Below are 21396 nucleotides of genomic sequence, written 5' to 3'. Positions count from 1 at the left end.
TGCCTCAAAATTAAACAAATTCATTCAGGCACTGACTGCTTTCTACTCTGTTTTACTGCTATTTACTTACAGGTCTTAATTCTACTAAGCTTCTTGAAATCACCCTGATTTATTCTTCAGGGCTTTCATAGCACCTGTCTCAGGGCTCAATACATTTAAACAGATGTTATTGATTACCACTCTGAAGATATCATCACAACAGGTACAAACACATTATTTAACTGAAGCTAAGAAATGGTATGAACAGAACAGAGATTGTGAAGAATATGGCAGGTTTTTTTTTCTTTAAAGCAATGGCATACGTGGCCTAGTTTGTACTGCTTTTCAAAAACTTCATGACAATTATTATTTTTGGTGGTTAACTGATGCTTGACGACGTGCCTTACAAGATGAATGCACAGCCAGAAGTCTTTACATGAAGGCAAAGGTTATGCTTTGATCTACTGTTGCAACCACTCTTTTTAGTAGATCACCATTTGTCTCTTGGACACCTGTGGTCAGCCCAAAGCCACTGCTCAAAGAGCTCATTTCCAATGGTCTCAGAGTGGACTGGCCTGGGGCTATTGCTTCCTGTCAGACTACAGGTATATCCTTTGAAGCAAGTCCCCCCCCCCCCCACCGCACTTTAGAACAAGCTAAAAGCTTTTTTTATTGCATTCTCTTTAAGGCTGGCAAGACAACGGCTGCTAAGGTTTCCCAGATGATGCGTGTGCTCCACATAACCAGCACATCAGAGTTGGGATATATCAAATACTACTGAATCTACACCAGGACATTGTTAGTGAGCCCTTTTTGTTATTTAATGTTTGCTAAGTGTCTAAAGTATGGGTGATGAAACTGTTCACAAATATAGAGGCTTACGGTGTGTAGTCAATGTGTGCTGATAAAGGTAGGCTACGACTGCCATTGTCATACTTCCAATTTGATACAAAAGTTAATGCTATGCTAGTGCCTCTTACCCTGGGGCACTATTTTCCACAAGGCAGGTTATGATTCAGTGGTAAAATCGATGTTATCTGATGCCACAAATAGGCATTTATGTGAATTTATATGAGCAGGAAACAACAAAAAATGAAGAACCTTCCATTAGTAAAATAGTTTTGTGATACTTTTACTTCAGTTATATATAGGACATTATGTATGTGGATACTGGATTAGGATGTAAAAAAAATATTTCTGTGGATCTCTGTAGGAAGAAAATTGGCAAAATGCTGCCTAGAGCTTCTCAAAGGCCATGCATGTCTTCGTGGTAAGTTTTTCTACTAGGCTATCCTTAGATGGCCAATAATCTAGATTTAAAACCTAATCAACTACTGAAATGCTTTATTTATTTTTTGTACATTTTTTTTTTTTAGTGCTTTATTTAAAATTTTCTTGCCCAGCATAGGGTAACTTTTTTAACGTTTCTTTCTTTTTTAAAGTTTACGTATGTATTTTGAGAGAGAGAGCTCGTGTGCATGTCCATGCAAGCTGGGGAGGGCCAGAGACAGCGGGTGAGAGAGAATCCCAAGCAGGCTCTGTGATGTCAGCGCAGAGCCCCAGCACAGGGCTTGATCCCACAAACTGTGAGATCATGACCTGAGCCAAAATCAAGAGTCAGACGCTTAAACAACTGAGCCACCCAGGTGCCCCAGCATAGGGTAATTTTAGTACTCCATCTGAAATGGTCTGGACGTGTGACCAAGAACCCCAACTATGGTATTTCTTCTTGAAAAGCTTTTATTCTTCCAATGAGTCATTTTAAATACAAAATCACTTTCTTGATACCATTTACATACTACTTATCCTTGTATTTCTAAGAACCGAAGATCATAGTAATCAATACCAAAGCCCTTCACACAGCCCTTCCTACTTATGTGAACTCACAAAAATATTTATTTCAAATCAGTTTTCTCATTTTAATAATATTTATAAATAGCATGCCTTCTACCTAGCATTTGAAGCAAGATTTCCAGTGCTGACTGTACCTTAAAATACATGATAAATTTTCTTTTTTTTTAATTTTTTTTTTCAATGTTTATTTATTTTTGGGACAGAGAGAGACAGAGCATGAATGGGGGAGGGGCAGAGAGAGAAGGAGACACAGAATCGGAAACAGGCTCCAGGCTCTGAGCCATCAGCCCAGAGCCTGACGCGGGGCTCGAACTCACGGACCGCGAGATCGTGACCTGGCTGAAGTCGGACGCTTAACCGACTGCGCCACCCAGGCGCCCCTACATGATAAATTTTCTAATATCATGAGATTTGATTTACACAGGAGGAGCTAGATGTTTCAAAGCAAAGCATGATAATAAATATGCTATATTCACTTTCTGAGATGCAGATGTTAAAATTTCAGGAACAAAGGCTAATCAGCTAGATCCCATCTCTTCTACATTCTGTTCACAAGGACTAAATACAAAAAGAAAAAGACAGATACACACACACACACACACACACACACACACACACACGTATACCTTCACTGTCCTTGAATTTCTTGATTGCCACAATTTCATGTGTTTCCTGCAAAGGAAAAAAGAGGCAGAAAGTCATTCCTCAGTGTCTTTGAAACTGGGAATCCCATCAGTGTCGGGGTATATTTGGAGACTGAGGGCAAGAAACCAGAGAGTGTAAAAAAAAAAAAAAAAAAAAAAAAAAAAAAAGATCCTCTTCTTTCCCAGCCCCTCATTTCCTGGTTCCAAAACTCTCTTTCTAAGCACCCTGCAGACATTGTCAGAGAAGGGAAAAATAAAGGGAGAGAGAAGGGAACCGAGAGCAGAGATGGCAATAGACCATGAATAAACCATATAAGTGTTAATGTCTGGACGCTAAAAAAAAAGTGCCAGGATGACTGATATAATATAATATTTACCATCATCTGTAGTTCCTTCTGAAACTCAGGGGCACATTTTAATTAGGCTTCTATAGCAAAGAAAAGGCTTCTACAATACTTGGTAGTTGCGGGTAACAGAGTTCCCCTTCTGAGTCTCCGCCCTTCACTTTACTTTTCCTAACAAGCCTAGTTCCCCAGTTCTTCTCTATGGATAGTCATTTCAAACCCAAAGAGAGACAAACATCTGCTGCCAAATACCAATCACTACCCCCACTCTTGCCTTTATTTCCTTCTCCTGAACACAAGTGGGTTGTGAGCAAAACCCCACTTTAAACGGAAACATTGCAAAAAAATTTTTGTGTGTCTTTTTTGGTTGGAGAAGAAAATGAAGGCTGGAAAGGAAATAAAAATGCTCAGAGCTAAGTACCACGAGGTTAAATAACTCATGTGTTATTCTGGTCTAAAAAAGGAATAAAAAAGCTTTTGGCAAAATAATATATACATTCTTCAAAGCCAATATGTTATAAAGAAAGGTCTTCTGAATGACTCAGGTCTGCTCTTTTGTACTCTAAGTGGCTATACTTTCAGATCTGTAGGAGCAAATCTTTTAATAAAAGATTGTCACTGCATCAAAACAAAGTCTTTACAAATGCATGCACTAGCAGGCAATAACCAACAAGGTACAAGGTATAAGGGAAAGAACACGCCCTATTGGGAAACTCTGCTCCCGGCACAAAGAAAGACGCAGCACTATACACGCATTCAGGGAGAGTCAAAATGCTCGCATTGCAGGGCAGAGTTCTTCCAGGTCATGCTTCATCCTATACTGCACTCTAAATGGAGACCCACAGGCATCATTTTGTTGCATCCTAAGTATTACCTTTGTCTGATTTTATAAAAGGTCTCACTTAGTTCAAATTTGCTTATGATAGGACTACAAATTTAAACTGACAACGAACTTATTTACATCACCTTGAAGAAAGAAATGCATTAATTTCTGGCATCTCATAAATAGAATTCACTGTATAAAAGTTACTCTTTCACCAATATCATGGAAATCCTCTCAACTCTCTCTCTCTCTCTCCCTCCCTCTCACTCAATACAGTTTATATATTTACTTAAAGAATGAAGCCAAAGAGATGAAGTTTTCTATATAAAATCACTTCGATGTCTGGTGGAAACTTACATGCACTTAAGAGCAGAAGGTGCTGGAAAGAATTTAACATTTCACTTTTATTCAAACTGCTTATAAAAATAATGCAAACTCATTACAGAAAACCTAAAATATAAAAGGCATAACCCTTGCTAGTATTTTGGTTTGTTTTCTTCCAGTAAAGTTTTCTCAAATTGGAATTGTAATATTGTATATGGTGTTACATGTTGCTTTTATTTCACTTGATACTGCATGAGGTACATTTTAACCTGTCATTGAATAATTTTTAAAACCATCATTTTTAATGTATCGTTATTTAACTGTTTGGTCAATGAACATACTTTAACATCTGCTTCTTTATTTTTCATAGAGTAAATTCGGCGAGTGATATAACTGGGTCAAATGGTATGAACATTAAAGGCTCCTGATACTGCCAAAACTGATACCCAAAAATATATCATTTCACAGATCACTTCAGCAGTATATAAGAATACCCATCCTATGACCACAGCTAACAGTAAATACAATCATTGGAAAAAGTCTTTAGACATCAGTGAGGTCAGAGAAGTTTCCTTCTATCAACTGGTAAGTGAAAAAAGGTCTACTAAAGTTAATATTTTTCTTGTTGATTCATGGATGTGAACCTGTTGCCAAATTTTGTTACAAATATTTTCCCTAGACTAATGTGATCATTGAATTATTTAGGGCTTGGTTGTTGTTGAAAATAACTTATTATCACAGTCACATTTATTGATATATGCCTTTATGTCCACTACTTTTGTGTTCAAAGTCCTTACTTAGCCTCAGTATGGTTAATATTCATCCACAGTTATGTCTCAATATTCTAATGATTTCTTTCCTTAAGTCTTTATCCACCTATAATTTATTTAATCCACCTGTAATTTAACATAGTGAGGGAATCTATATTCAACAGAATTCTAAATACTGAATCAATTTTCCCAATACTCTTTACCATGGATTTTTAGTTCTTTGTTGTTTCCTAGCATTCTTACATACATGCTCTAGATTTTCTTTCAGAGTTTTCTAGTCTAGTCTACACTATTGATCTGTTGATTCTTATATCAGAACCAATTTAGACTGTTGTGACCTGAAACTGTTTTAAATTAATCTGGGATTATAGACCCTGGTTCTTCTTTTACCATTTTGTTAAATTTATTTTTGAGAATAGATTTGGCTGTTGTATTTAATTTGTAATTATACACACATGAGCTATTATATGTAATCTGTATTTCTTTACATATTTTATTAGCTTCAATCTTTACCTCCAGTCCTTTTCTACTGTGGTTTTCACACTTGTTTAGAGCTCAATTTGCATGAAGATTCTGCTCAGTGTGCATCTTTGAGTAGCTTTCTGAGGAAAGTCATGACATATGTCCAAGTTCTCTCACACACGAATGGCAACTTGGCAGGCACAGAATTCCTGGGAAGGCGACCTTACGTTCTCCACCATCTTCGGGGTCCCTATAAAATCTTATGCACTGCAAAGCCCTGCAAAGTGCCATGCACATCACAGACATTGTACGTTTGTACATTTATTAAAGCAACTTTCCAGCACATAGGAGTAAAAAGTCTCTAACAAAATCCATGTACTTCTTCTCCATACACTTTCTTCTCACAAGAAGAAGAAAATAAAGTCAGGGGCCAATTTGATTTTTAACATAGGTAACTTTGTTTCTGCCTAGATCCTGTTAGGACTTCTTTTCTTTGGAATAAAAATTTTAAATTAACCAAAGTATGTCCAGAAGACAGTATCGGGGGGGGGAGGGGGAGGGGGAGGGGGAGGTTTTGAGCTAGTATTACCTGGAAATCAATGAACTTAGAAAAGTTTTCTTCTAGCAACCTTAAATGTTGTTTCTAAACCTATTTTCCTAATATTTTTTCACCAGAAACCTTGTAACTTTTAGGTTGGACCTTTCATAATTGCCTTGTATGGTTTATTCACTACTGCGTAAGTGCCTAGAATAGCAGGCACATAGTAGGTTCAATAATATTTCACGAATGACTATTTCACGAGTGAATTAATCAAAACTGTTGCATCAATTTTGCTCTTTTACTTTCTTCATTTCTGGTTTATCTTCTTATTTCAGCTGGCTTTGATAATTTTTGCCTTGTTTCAACTTGTTCTCACCATAGAGGTCATATCCTTCTGGCTCTCCCTCAGGAGTGTTCATCTGCTTGTTACAAAAAACCATTTTTAGAACTACGTGTTGCTTCTAAATCTTCAGAGCAGTGTTTTGTTTGTCTTGCCCTATCTTTTCATAAGGTACACCTCCCTGCCTTTTTTTTTTTTTTTTTTTTTTTTTTTTTTAAAGATTGGAAGAGATGCACTAGGCCTGGCATCTGACAACCAAAAAGTTAGTTGGGTTTTTCAGCTTCCCGAGCATCAAAAGGCCGACTGATGCAACCGAGCCCAATTTCAAAACCTGGGTTCCCAGCAAACACTCCTCTGGTTGTGTTGGCTGCTCTGAGGCTGGATCACCTGGGGAAGGGCTGCCAGAATAAGTTGTTCGCTGGACCCACACTTCCTAGCACATCCCGTTCCCTCTACTCTACACTCACTACACCTTGCCATGGGAGTCTGTGAATCCTACGACTCAACTTGCTGCCTCCAGCCCTTCTCTGCTTCATGCCATACTGTATTTGGGGTGCTTCGTTGCAGGAAAATTCTGGCAATACAGGTACTGATGTAGGCTAGTTGGGGGACAGAGAACTCCAGCTCCCTCAGGGTCAAATGACAATTACCACCATGAGACGGCTACCTGTTTCCAGCTCCAGCAGGCATGGGCGCTACCCAAAAGCAGTATGTGTCCCACTCCTTTTTGACAGTTTGCCCTATTCTGGTTCAGAAAGTAGAATAAGGAGCATGATGTTCAAGGCTGTGTTTTTCAATCCATCTCCCTGGACTTGGCCAACAACCAATTTTTAGCTTCTTAACAGAAATTTTATCAGTTTTTGGTTATCTTTTTAAATCTCTTCATGGGTATGTAATGGAGAGGTAAGAGGAGACACACCAAGTTTTATTACTTGTACTACCACCACCCTGAGATGCTACACATCATATAGGTATAGACAAAGAAGAAAAATATATGAAAAATAGCTCTGAAAAACTGTTTTAAATTCAATTTATTCACAAAAGCATGCCATTGCCCCCACAACGTCTGCAACAGAATGTCACCAGCTGTAGTCAGCATGATAGGCATAATTTGCTACTTGTTTCAGTATCTCACTTTGTTTAAACAAGGAGTTAGTTAAAAGCTGACATTTTGAACAACAAACTAAGGATGTGATAAAATATATAAGTAAGTTATTAATGGTAATTCCATACCTCACCCTTAATTTTGTCTCAAAATTACAATTATATGACTCTGGAATGCAAAAAGAAAGAGGTTCCTGAACTGTACTGCTATCTCCATGTGTGAACAAGCTATACCAAGGCATTTAACATTTACCAAAATAAATTTCCTCCGTTGAAAAAAATTTAGAAAGAGAATGAAAAATAAATTTTATGAGTAGTAAAAAATAGAAAAATATCCAGAGGGTCTATATTTCTTTCATCATTCGCAAGATCTCTACCCTACAAAAATCATGCCTCAATCACTGAACAACCATCCTGAACACAGAGACTTGTAACCCAACCTTACTCCTGCTAGTGACTCTCTAAGGCTCCCTAGTCAATGGTTTATGGCCAGAATCAACTGTTCCCTCAGATGTTGGCAAAACATGGGACACCTGAGTGGCTCAGTAAGTTGGGCATCCAACTTTGGCTCAGGTCATGATCTCACAGTTAGTGAGTTCAAGCCCCATGTCCGGCTCTGTGCTGACAGCTCAGAGCCTAGAGCCTGCTTCGGATTCTGTGTCTCCCGCTCTCTCTGCCCCTCCCCCGCTCATTCTCTCTCTCCCTCTCTCAGAAATAAAAACATTAAAAAAAGATGTTGGCAAAACAACTAATTGGTATTAACAATCATAAAATTTACTAAGTTATTTAAAATATAGTTACATAACTTGATTTAATTATGCTCTGGAAAACTGAATTCTCTAAATTGGTAATATACTTTATAAGGAAGCATCGGGAATCTTTTTTTTTTTTTTTTCCATTTTATTTATTTGAGAGACGGGGGAGAGAGAATGGGGGAGAGGAGCAGAGGGAAGGAAGGAGAGAATATCAAGCAGGCTCTATGCTCAGAGTGGAGCCCGAGGCAGGGTTCAGTCCCAGGACCCTGGGGTCATAACCTGAGCCGAAATCAAGAATCAGGCACTCAACCCACTGAGTCACCTAGGTGCCTCAGAAATCATTGTTTTAAATGTTTTGCTCTGTAATTTAAATACCCAACATGCATTATAAAGGAGAACAGAAAAAAAAATAGCGATTTGATTTTACTATTCATGGATTCCAAAGGTTATACTCTACAATTCATTTTGTAATTAATTCTTCCCTGAGGAAGCCATACCTTGGGAAAAATTCTTTATTTCTTCATCCAAATAGCAGGAAATACAACTTGATACTTAAGTATTTTAAAATACTTCAATCCACATTTTTTGTATGCAAATATCCCAAATGTCCTAAGTGCTTTTACACAATGAAATGCTCCTCCTTCAACAGAAGCAAAACCCTACAAACACAGACATTGTTACAGTATAGACCGATATGGTACCTGAAAAAGCAAGCTTTATTTTAGGCTATTTAAGTATTTTTGTGCCAGGCCCTGTGCTAAGTGCTTCCCATGTATTTAATTCTCAAATCACACTCTGAAGAGGATCTTACTTACTTATTACTTACTTACTTTTTTATAGATGAGGATATACTGAGCTGTGTGGGGTGGGGGGTTGAATATAGTTTGACATACAATGTTACATTAGTTTCAGGTGTACAACATACTGATTCAACAGTTTTAATGAGGTTCTTTCTATATTTTACCCCAAGATCATACAGCTGAGAAGTAATAAAGCTAAGGCTTTAAACCCATGAAATCTGATTCTGGAAGCCATTTCTCTCTCATCCATGGTCATGCTCTACCACCTTTGCAAGCCATGTATGTTAAGTTCTGTTGCTAAGAAGGATATATTTTGAAACATACACACCTCCACAGTGGGGAGACATCATTATTTCTCATCTGTGTTTTTCTCAAAAATACATGCTATCACCAATAAAAATTTTCTAATGGTTTCCTAATGTCTGCTCTATTTTCATCTTTATTCTGACTCTTATTTCATAGAAACCTTCTAAAATAAATGATTAATTTTTACATTATGAGCACACATAAAATAGGAGTAAATTCAAGCACAGGATACATTCCATGGCAGGTAGATACAATGGAACTAACATGTGTTTGCCAAGTACCATAGAAATACACATTTTTAACCAGGATACACAAGGATAAAAACTAGACTGCTTTCCAAGAAATCTCTTTTCCTATATTATCTATCACCTATAAACTACCATAGTTTGCCAATATTAAAAGTTAGATCAACTACTAAATTGAAGTACTTCAGACCATATCAGGAAGGAAAACAATCTATAGCCAATAAGAAGAGCATTTCAGTCAGTCATCTAAGAACAGTTTATTGGGCCCCTGCTTTACATGAGGTTTTATGTGACATCTTAGGTTTGACATGAGTAAATGAAACATCTCACATACACAGAAGTGTATACGTTGGTAATAATGTATGTCAGTAAATTAACGTTTATGAAAATAGTTTAAAAGTACAACAAATGTTAAATGATAGGCCGCAGGAGTTCAAAGCACATTGACCATGTAAATATACAGAAAACAGGTCAGATTGAAGTCGATAATATGTTGGTTTATTTGCTTCTGATCACTCTCTCGCGCTGAAATGTAAAATGTCATACATATACCTTCATTCATTCCCATTCCTTCTCTCCTCAGAGGGAACTTCTATCCTGAAATTGTTATGTAGCACTCCCATGCATGTTTTTATTTTTTTTTAATTTTTTGAAACATTTATTCATTTTTGAGAGACAGAGACAGAGTGTGAGTGAGGGAGGGGCAGAGAAAGAGGGAGACACAGAATCCGAAGCGGGTTCCAGGCTCTGAGCTGTCAGCACAGAGTGTGATGTGCGGCTGCAACCCATGAACCTCAAGATCATGACCTGAACCAAAGTTGGACACTCACCCGACTGAACCACCCAGGCATTCCCCCATGCATGTTTTTATTATCACAAATGGATTTACCCATAAACGATTTTACTGTTTTGAACATTGAAAATCACGTAAGTGGCGTGTTACTGTGAGCATCTTTTTGCAACAGCTTTTTGTTATTTATTTATTTATTTATTTATTTATTTATTTATTTATTTAACGTTTATTTATTTTTGAGACAGAGACACAGCATGAACGGGGGAGGGTCAGAGAGAGAGGGAGACACAGAATCTGAAACAGGCTCCAGGCTCTGAGCAGTCAGCACAGAGCCCGACGCGGGGCTTGAACTCACAGACCGCGAGATTGTGACCTGAGCCGAAGTCGGACGCTTAACCGACTGAGCCACCCAGGCGCCCCAGCTTTTTGTTTTTAAACACAACATTGTGTTTCTGAGATTTAAACATAAACCTAGTGCAGTGGCACTCAACTGGGGACAACTGTGCCCCTCCCCTTGCCTGGGGACATCTGGCAATGTCTCTAGACCCTTTTGGTTATCACAATGGGGTAGGGTAGGAGGCTATTGGCATCTACTGGGTAGAGCCCAGGGCTGCTGCTGAACATCATACAGTGCATAGGACTGCCCCATGACAAAGAATTACCCGGCCCCAAATGTCCAAAGTGCCGACAATGAAACACTCTGCTCTAGTTTATTCATTTTAACTGTTTTGTGGTGTTCCACCGTTAACACTCCCCCTTAAAAGAGACACTGGCCACTTTGAGGCGATCAAGTAAAGCTTTAAAAAAGAATTATAGGGGCGCCTGGGTGGTGCAGTCGGTTAAGCGTCCGACATCGGCCAGGTCAGATCTCGCGGTCCGTGAGTTCGAGCCCCGCGTCGGGCTCTGGGCTGATGGCTCGGAGCCTGGAGCCTGTTTCCAAGTCTGTGTCTCCCTCTCTCTCTGCCCCTCCCCTGTTCATGCTCTGTCTCTCTCTGTCCCAAAAATAAATAAAAAACGTTGAAAAAAAAAATTTAAAAAAAAAAAAAAAAAAGAATTATATAGGGGCGCCTGGGTGGCTCAGTCGGTTAAGCATCTGACTTTGGCTCAGGTCATGATCTCGCGGTCCGTGAGTTTGAGCCCCGCGTCAGGCTCTGTGCTGACAGCTCAGAGCCTGGAGCCTGTTTCAGATTCTGTGTCTCCCTCTCTCTCTGACCCTCCCCCGTTCATGCTGTCTCTCCATGTCTCAAAAATAAATAAACGTTAAAAAAAATTTTTTTTTAAATAAAAAGAATTATATACCGTGAAAAGAAATTTTAGGTGAAAATGAGATGATTAAAAGACTAATTCTTCAAAAACTAGTAAAGCTATTAATCATGGGACTAAAATGTCTGCACTCATCTCATTTTCACAAAATGAGATTACGTTTACTTTTATAATAACTTTTGTAACATGGCCCCATTTAAACATTATACAGTGAGATATACCAAAAGATAGATGAAAATATATTATTTACTTTTTGTTAAAAATTCAGTGATGCTTTTCAGTCGGCCAAAAGCAATTTAGCAGTCACACAAAGTCTACACCAATAACTAGCAAAACTGCTACAAAGGTTTACATTATGGGGATACTGTCACAGGAAATACTGGTGTAAATTCTAAACTGTCTATGATTTGTATGCTAAGAGTACTTCACAAAAATGCTTACATCTTAAAAAGTATTACAAGGAAAACTCATAATGAATTTACTTCATGCTTAGCCTCTAGAAAGAGGACTGTCTCATGAAAATATTAATACATTATCAAGAACACAAGACAGCAAGCAGCCAAAAAAGGAAGATGGGGGAAGTGGAATCTTAAGACTCACATAGAAAACAACTGCCTTCAAGCCAAGTCAGTAGTAAAATTCCTCTGTAACAAAATCTAGTTTCTCATTTATTTCCATAAAAAAATTATTTCCATCAAATCCCCTTCTACCCCCCTCTGTGCTGGAAATGCCCTCCATAAATCTTTATTGAGATATAAGAGGACAATAAATGAAGTATAAAATATCTAGGAAGAATGCCTAACCACTCCCTCTTTTCCTGGTCCTGGCTCCTGTCCCCACAGCTCAGTGACCAGATAAATATCTAGCTAGATATTTAGAGTCACTCTTGATATCTCCCTTATCTACAACCCCAAGTCTACTCAAGTGCTGTTGAATTTAGCCTCCTAAATAAATCTTTCCCAAATCAGTCCACAGTTCTGCTCTACCTGACTCCCATTCCAATCCAAGCCTTTTGCATTCCCACATGGAGTACTAGCCAGCCTTCTAACCCTTCAAATATAAATGTGTCTGCCACTGGGAAAGCCAGGTGGCTATTTAGAAATGGAAATCTGTTTCCACTCCACCATTCCCCTTAAAACTCTAGTAAAACTCCCTTGCCCTTAAAGACTATGTCAAAGCCCCTTCACATAGCCAGCAAGGCCCATCAAGGGATCACTCTGGGCACGCTCTCTAGCCTCCTCTCCCTAGGTCCTCCTTGCTTGGTGAGCGACAGCCATCGTCCCCAAGACCTCCCCTACTATAGTTCCCTTTGCTCCTAAAAGCTTTGCCCTCCCCTGCCCACTCAACCCTAAATTACCTCTCTCTCAGACCTTGGCACAATTCCTCACTTCCTCAGGGAAGCCTTCTCACAGCCTTGTGACTAAGTCTAAAGCCCCATATGTTCTCTTGGCAAACATCTCTTCGTAATTTTTACTAAAGTGACACTTTCACATATTTTATGACCACTTGGATAAAAGTCTGACTCTACCACTGGACTACAAGCATGTGGGTGAAAAATAATGTATGACTGGTCCCAAAGTGTACCGAACAAGACAGAGGAAGACCCAGTGTAAATGTCTCACTGTACGGCAGCACCAATTCAAAATTTACATCCTGCTGGCCCAGGTCATCCTTATTTTTGGGCATCATTTACTAATCCCACTAGAGCCTAACAGAGAAATAACTTTTCCTAGCACAATTAAAAAAAAAAAAAAAAAAAAAAAAAAAAGACATTCTTTGGTATAGAGGGACTTTTTTCAAAGTTAATAAAACATGAGAACACAGAATACAAACATATGCATTTAAGTTTTTAAAAGAACAGTATATCCCTAGGAGACATATTAAGATAGAACTGTTTGTTTCTTTCTTTAAAAAGTTTCAAAAAATGAAGATAATGAAACATAAGACTCTTTAAAATTTCATCTGGCCCTCTCCAGAAGCCCTTTAGTAGGCAAGAATTTGAATAAGCTCTTAAAGTTCAGAGGGAATTACAGTATCTTGATTAAAAACCTATTTTGCTATTTGCTATGCTAGCCTCCAACAAATCACAAAAATGCACTGCAAAACTGATACTGCATTCTTTCTGTTAAAAACCTCTTCTTTAGCATTACTATATAAAATGGTTGCAGTTACAAGGTTGCCAATTTATCAAGTTATATAAGAAGCCCTACAAAATTAAAAAATTAGCACTTATTGATTTATTTCTCCACCTGAAACAATAAAATAAAGATTGTTATCCTTCACCATCACCTCTACTCCATTCTATGATAAAACTAGTGAGATTTCCTCCAGCCTGAAAAAACATAGTATAAAAACAGAGATGTCACATAACTACTAATATCTAACATTTCTAGGACATGAAGCATTCCCATGACAGAAATAGTCACAGATCTGAGAACTGGCCAACATGTTGCTTATGGTCCTGTTTAGTAATGAGGTCACCAAATCCTTAGTGGAAACATGCCACAAACATCCAGTCATTTTGTATTAGCGGTGCTTTGGCAAAATCAAAGAAAAGCGGTAAAGCTTGGGTCCATGTGGAACAGAAAGAAGGGAAGAGCCTCTAGAGGTGAGATAACAGACCATGAGTTTTGTGGGAAGAGAAAATCAAAAGGGAGGCTCTCCTGTAAATGTAAGCCATATTCTTAAGGAGGCCGCTGGAATTCCTACAATAAAGTCTTCAACGACTTTTATTTGAACATTAAAAATGAACATATCCTATACTAGTGTGAGACTTAGAGCTACCTAAATGGCCAACAATTGGGTGCCATAAATATAAGAATAGAAACCATAAATGTCTACAAACATTTACTTGATAAATACAAACAAATCCACATATCCAGAAAGGCTTTGTAAGTACATCTAACAAGGCCCAGTATGACTGTTAGTGGATCAGTGTCAACCTGGACACTGGATAATAAAAATGGATATTTCTATTGGAAATTTACAATTTCCAATCTACATTGGATATAGAAATGTACACTTCAAATGGGTACATCTTGTTGTATATATGTAAAATATACCTCAATAAAGTTGATTTAAAATGAATTATTTAAAAATAATTCACCTCATAGTTATAGACCAATATGAATTTGCTATCCTATGTTAATATTATAGATTAGATAATACAAAGTTCAAAAAATAAAATGCAGTTATTAAGAGGAAAATTTAGGCATCCAAAGAACAATTTTCACTAACCTCTATGGCAGGGCAAATAGCAACTCTTTTCAATAGAAAGGGAGAGACTTTCAAAACAATTTAGCTCCCTATTTATAGATCATACAAAATTCAAGATATACTTAATTTTCATAGAACTCTTTCAGACATTATATACAGATGCTCTAAAACCACTTTGTCTACACCACACTCAAACTGTGGTTGTGTCTGAAAATGAAAGGTAATTTCAAAGAGTACATGGTAATGATGCCTGCCAGACAGCAGCATTTCAGTTTAGTAATGTTAACTATCCTGTCCATACCACAGCTGTTGCACAACTGTGTAGAACTTTATTTCATTTTGTCCTTATTTTATAACAATAAGTAGATAATGAGAAAATAAAAAACTTACTTCTAGTGATCAAATGAGACAGAACATTAATTAGGCATGCCAACTGTAGCAATCTACATCCCCAATCAGATAATCATTGACTTAAGTTGTGCTCAATAATGAACAAAGAGTACAAAATTTAAATTTAACTTTGGAAATATATCCTCAAACTCTAGATCTAAGATGTGCCAAGAAATTGCAGCTTTTTAACTTTCTATAACTTTTAACCTTTCTTTACTAGCTCTGACCTTGATTTAATTTGCATTCTGTGATACCTCAGTCTTTTCTGGTTTATAGTCTCTTTGATTTTTTTTATTTTTTTACATGAAATTTATTGTCAAATTGGTTTCCATACAACACCCAGTGCTCCTCCCAACAGGTGCCCTCCTCAATGCCCATCACCCACTTTCCCCTCCTTCCCACCCCCCATCAACCCTCAGTTTATTCTCAGTTTTTAAGAGTCTCTTAAGGTTTGGATTAATTAGTTGGCCATACTTTTGTGGGTCCAATTCTAGAGTCTCTATTCTACTGGTCTATGTGTCTGTTTTTGTGCCAATACCATGCTGTCTTGATGCTTACAGCTTTGTAGTAGAGGCTAAAGCCTGGGATTGTGATGCGTCCCGCTTTGGTCTTCTTCTTCAATATTACTTTGGCTATTCGGGGTCTTCTGTGGTTCCACACAAATTTCAGGATTGCTTGTTCTATCAACAATAGCCAAATTATGGAAAGAGCCTAAATGTCCATCAACTGATGAATGAATAAAGAATTGTGGTTCAGCGCCTGGGTGGCGCAGTCGGTTAAGCGTCCGACTTCAGCCAGGTCACGATCTCGCGGTCCGTGAGTTCGAGCCCCGTGTCGGGCTCTGGGCTGATGGCTCAGAGCCTGGAGCCTGTTTCCGATTCTGTGTCTCCCTCTCTCTCTGCCCCTCCCCCGTTCGTGCTCTGTCTCTCTCTGTCCCAAAAACAAATAAAAACGTTGAAAAAAAAAAATTAAAAAAAAAAAAAAGAATTGTGGTTCATATACACAATGGAATACTGCGTGGCAATGAGAAAGAATGAAATCTGGCCTTTTGTAGCAACGTGGATAGAACTGGAGAGTGGTATGCTAAGTGAAATAAGTCATACAGAGAAAGACAGATACCATATGTTTTCACTCCTATGTGGATCCTGAGAAACTTAACAGAAGACCATGAGGGAGGGGAAGGGAAAAAAAAGAAAGGTTAGAGAGGGAGGGAGCCAAAACATAAGAGACTCTTAAAAACTGAGAACTGAGGGTTGATGGGGGTGGGAGGGAGGTGAGGGTGGGTGAGGGGTATTGAGGAGGGCACCTGTTGGGATGAGCACTGGGTATTGTATGGAAACCAATTCGACAGTAAATTTCATATTAAAAATAAACACTAAAAAAAAAAAGGATTGCTCGTTCTAGCTTCGAGAAGAATACTGGTACAATTTAGATTGGGATTGCATTGAATGTGTAGACTGCTTTGGGTGGTATTGACATTTTAACAATATTTATTCTTCCAATCCATGAGCATGGAATGTTTTTCCATTTCTTTCTATCTTCTTCAATTTCCTTCATAAGCTTTCTATAGTTTTCAGCATACAGATCCTTTACATCTTTGGTTAGGTTTATTTCTCGGTATTTTATGATTCTTGGTGTAATTGTGAATGGGATCAGTTTCTTTATTTGTCTTTCTGTTGCTTCATTATTAGTGTATAAGAATGCAACTGATTTCTGTACAATGATTTTGTATCCTGCAACTTTGCTGAATTCATGTATCAGTTCTAGCAGACTTTTGGTGGAGTCTATTGGGTTTTCCACGTATAATATGTCATCTGCAAAAAGTGAAAGCTTGACTTCATCTTTGCCAATTTTGATGCTCTTTCATTTTTTAAAATATAATTTATTGTCAAATTGGCTTCCATACAACACCCAGTGCTCACCCCAACAAGTGCCCTCCTCAATGTCCATCACCCACTTTCCCCTCTCCCCCCATTCCCCATCAACCCTCAGTTTGTTCTGTGTATTTAAGAGTCTCTTATGGTTTGCCTCCTTCCCTCTCTGTAACTAATTTTTTTTCCTCTTCCCCTCCCCCATGGTCTTCTGTTAAGTTTTGCAACATTCACATATGAGTGAAAACATGATATCTGTCTTTCTCTGACTAACTTATTTCACTTAGCATAATACCTTCCAGTTTCATCCATGTTGCTGCAAATGGCAGGATTTCATTCTTTCTCATCGCCAACTAGTATTCCATTGTATATATAAACCACATCTTCTTTATCCATTCATCAGTTGATGGACGTTTAGGCTCTCTCCATAATTTGGCTACTGTTGAAAGCGCTGCTCTAAACATTGGGGTACATGTGCCCTATGCATCAGCACTCCTGTATCCCTTGGGCAAATTGCTAGCAGTGCTATTGCTGGGTCATAGGGTAGACCTATTTTTAATTTTGTGAGGAACCTCCACACTGTTTTCCAGAGTGGCTGCACCAGTTTGCATTCCCACCAACAGTGCAAGAGGGTTCCCGTTTCTCCACATCCTCGCCAGCATCTATAGTCTCCTGATTTGTTCATTTGAGCCACTCTGACCGGTGTGAGGTGGTATCTCAGTGTGGCTTTGATTTGTTATAGTCAGTTTCCCCCTCAGATTTTCTCCCTGTTTCTACCAAGATGGCAAATGGGTGTATGGATGTGGGTGGGATTACAGAACTTCACTGTAAGGGAAGGGTTCTCAGACAAATACACAGAGGCCCTTATACTGTCCCCTGAGACTCTGCTCTCCAGGACAAGATGCCTTATAGCCTTGGACCCCAGACATTGGTTGATAATGCTGTTGGACCCCATGGGGACTGTAGACTCAGGTTATGTGTGGGTGTCTGGCCTGGTTGTTTGGCTCATTCACTGCTTTAACTGAGGGTGAAGGCATCCAGACTCTCATTTATACCCACAACCTGGCTATCAACTATAGTGCTGTTGGCTTGCCCCTCAATACAGCATCCCACTGACAGGTTCATTGGCTTTCAACCCAGCTCCCTGGAGTGTGAAGTAACTTGGAGATTCCTTAGGGGCCAATCACAAGCTGAAGGAGACCCAGGAATCCTCTCTCCACCTAACCACAGCATGCCACATTTTACCCTGCTGTTGCTGCTTCCATTGTGATGAGGCAACTTTGCACGGCAGTTTCCTCAGTTCCAAAAGGGGAATGGAGCATAAGCTTCCTACACTTTTGGCTTTACCCTCAACCTACTGTCTCCCTAAATCCAGAATTTCAGTTCCTTGAGGTAATGGGGGCCGGGGGGAGAAAGTCAAGACTTGCCTGCCCTAACTCTGCCTGTTCTGCTCACATATATGTCTTTGGCACCCGGAAAGGGCCTGCCTATCATTTCTCTTTTAAGTCTTACAATAATTTCCCCTACACAGAGGCATTCACCCTACTCTCTCACCTGGAACCAGGATAGAAGAAAAAGTCAGGAAAAAAAAAAACAATTTATTCACCAAAGATATATCACCAGGTATTCCAGAAATATTACCCCTGTTAAATAAATATTCAGATACAATGACGGGGGGGGGGGGGGGGAAAGAAAGGTTTAAAGTTAAACAGACTGATGATCAACATAAAAAACTATGGTCCAAATGAAGACAAAAATCTACTGTCCTGTTGAACTAGTGATAGACAAATAGCTTGCTACAGATTCCTTTACTGAAGGAAGGAATGACTGTGCCTAACTTTCTTAGGGCCAATTTTTTCCAAGAAATTATGTAGATACTATTGAAGTCAGCAGACTTAAGTTTTTCAGACATCGGTGGGTAAACAATGTATAGAATGCTAATAGTAGCAGAGCTACAATAGAGGCAATTTGCTCACTGCTTCCTGGAAGTGCTAACAAAAATCAGGCCCATGAGTATAAGCTCACACCTGCTGCTCAAGTTAGAAACAGTACTGCTAAAATGACTGTAAAACCACTGCTTAAGAATGTCTGATTCTTGGGGCGCCTGGCTGGCTCAGTCAGTAGAGCCTGTGACTCTTGATCTCAGGGTTGTGAATTTGAGCCCCACGTTGGGTGTGGAGCTTACTAAAAATTTAAAAAATATGTATCCAAAAAAAAAAAAAAAGAATGCTTCATTCTATTTTCCTTTTATTCATCAATAAGCTGATGGATCATACATGTATATATGAAATATGAAATCTATAATCCTTGATTTGGGGCCCTACTTTGACATTTTCCTATAAAGAAAAATGGTAATACTGAAAACTGGTAAAGAAAGCCAAAACAACATGTTTTTTTCTGACTCATGAGAAATATGCCTGCATTTTTGGACAGAAACATGCTTAAGGAAACTCCAAAGTTTGGGGCACCTGGGTGGCTCAGTTGGTTACGTGTCAGGCTCTTGATTTCAGCTCAGGTCATGATCTCTCATGGTTTGTGAGTTCAAGCCCTGCATTGGGCTCTGTGCTGCCGGTGTGCAGCCTGCTTGGGATTCTTTCTCCCTCTCTCTCTCTCTTCCCCACCCCTACTCATGTTCTCCTTCTCTCCCAAAATAAATAAACTTAAAAAAAAAAAAAAAAAAGGAAACTCCAAAGTTCAAAAGCAACAGAAATTATGTTCTGTATAACATCTTTAGGTTCCTAAGGCATAAGGTCCTTCAGTTTACTATAATGTTGCCAAAATGTGAAAGACTGATAGGGAGAGTGAGAGAAACGTAGAAGCTCTCTATTCAAACAACTGAACTGGATTACCTCCAGGGACCATGTGATCATACATTCTGATAGACATGCTCACACATATGCCGACAAAGATGGTATAACTAACATCTGAAACAAGCTCCAAGTCCCTGCTTTTTGCCATAACCATATTCATGTAGAGAACTGAAAATTACATTCAACATAGGTAGCAAGTTTTTCTTAAAAACTTATCTTCCAAGTATCTAGAGTTAAGTTAGTTAAAATTTGTTTTATCTTTTATGCGTTGTGGAGCAAACTAGAAAACACCACATTCACTTTCTCTTACCATGGAAAGAGATGAATATCAAACATAAAACAACAGCCTAAATATTTTTGAAAGAACTAAGTCTGGTTTGCCTTTATAGACAAGTACTCAGCACTTTATCTTACATATAATAGGTATGTAACAAAAACGTCCACAGAAATGAACTGTACCACCTTGTGATACAGGCATGGAACTCTTTACCACCATCACATAAGGAAGCTGGGCCGGCCACCTTGAGTGCGAAAGCAAAAGAGGAAAGGACAAAAATCCCAAAAGTGACCATGCTTTTAAACTAACTGTGGAAAAGAAGTCTCAAACTGTTCACTTTTTCAAGAGAATTAGCCAAGAAACACTCTATAAAATGAAGAAAATTATTGTGTGGCTAGTTATTTGATGCCAAAAATATCACTCAAGCATTCTGGTTGAAATCCTCTTCTAGTAAGATTCTCCAAGACCTCAGTGAGGTCATCAGTTTGCACATGATAGATATTTCAAACATACTCTGTTGTCAATCACCAGATTGAGGAAAAGAAAGATGTGTTACATACCATGCAGCCTGGCAGCTTTCCAAGGTTTCCAGTATAAAGTTTTAACTCCATGCTTCATCTCCTAACTTCAAAAAAACCAAAAACCAAAAACAAACAAAATGCCCCCGCTCCTTAACAGCTAATTATTTGCAATTTCTCAAGTGAACCTTCCCAGTACTTGCTTACACTCTGCCTCTAGCATTCATCCTTTCTTCATTGATTCATTTATTCAATCAACAAACATTTTCCAAGCTCCTACCAGGTAAGAGGTACTGTGCAATTCAGTAGAATATTTATTTGGGTAAGGAAGTACCCATGAGGTGACTTTATTTTTTTATTTATTATTTTTTTTAGCTGCTACTTAAATCACAAGAAGCAAACCCTGCTAATTCTAGTTAATTCTTTTTTTTTCCTTTAAAACTCTCCTTTGGGAAGCACTTCAAGATCCTCCAGGTTGTTTTGTGGTCCCTAGCACTACAAGCTCTTACCACAGCCGCAGTGGAATCTGGGATATGCCATTCAGCCTCACGTCCCACCTCAGACTGGAATTAAGATCCATCAGCCCACACACTTCACATAACTCTATGCCCCTAAGACCTAGCAGAAAGATACTCCAAAAGGGTAGGCTAAATGAGTTAGGCACTTTAGCTGCTCTAAGTACCTCTTAAGAATCTTACAGGGACCAAGAAGAAATGAAGCAATGGACACAGAGAGAATAGAGATATGTACATTTTAACTAAAAACATCACAGAAAATAAAGACTGAAATATTATCTTGTTAAAAAGACCAACCACCTGAGTTTTGAAAGGAATGACCTAGTTGTTTCTTTTTTTTTAATGTTTATTTATTTCTGAGACAGAGAGAGACAGAGCATAAGTGGGGGAGGGGCAGAGAGAGAGGGAGACACAGAATCCGAAGCAGGCTCCAGGCTCTGAGCTGTCAGCAC

The 21396-nt window shown here is 38.6% G+C and overlaps 1 protein-coding gene across 1 annotated transcript in view; it reads right to left on the bottom strand.

The window, feature by feature from the left end:
• The window catches only part of CDKL5 (cyclin dependent kinase like 5), a 194125-nt gene that overhangs the window by 64589 nt on the left and 108140 nt on the right, over positions 1 to 21396 (bottom strand). The window contains exon 4 of the mRNA XM_030305552.1: positions 2460 to 2505. Within this exon, the coding sequence (XP_030161412.1) occupies positions 2460 to 2505 (46 nt within the window). The remainder of the gene's footprint in view (positions 1 to 2459; positions 2506 to 21396) is intronic.

Source organism: Lynx canadensis, chromosome X (assembly GCF_007474595.2).
Source record: "Lynx canadensis isolate LIC74 chromosome X, mLynCan4.pri.v2, whole genome shotgun sequence".
Taxonomy (NCBI): domain Eukaryota; kingdom Metazoa; phylum Chordata; class Mammalia; order Carnivora; family Felidae; genus Lynx; species Lynx canadensis.
Note: the sequence above shows the minus strand (reverse complement) of the source record. Positions and strands in the feature narration are given on the sequence as shown.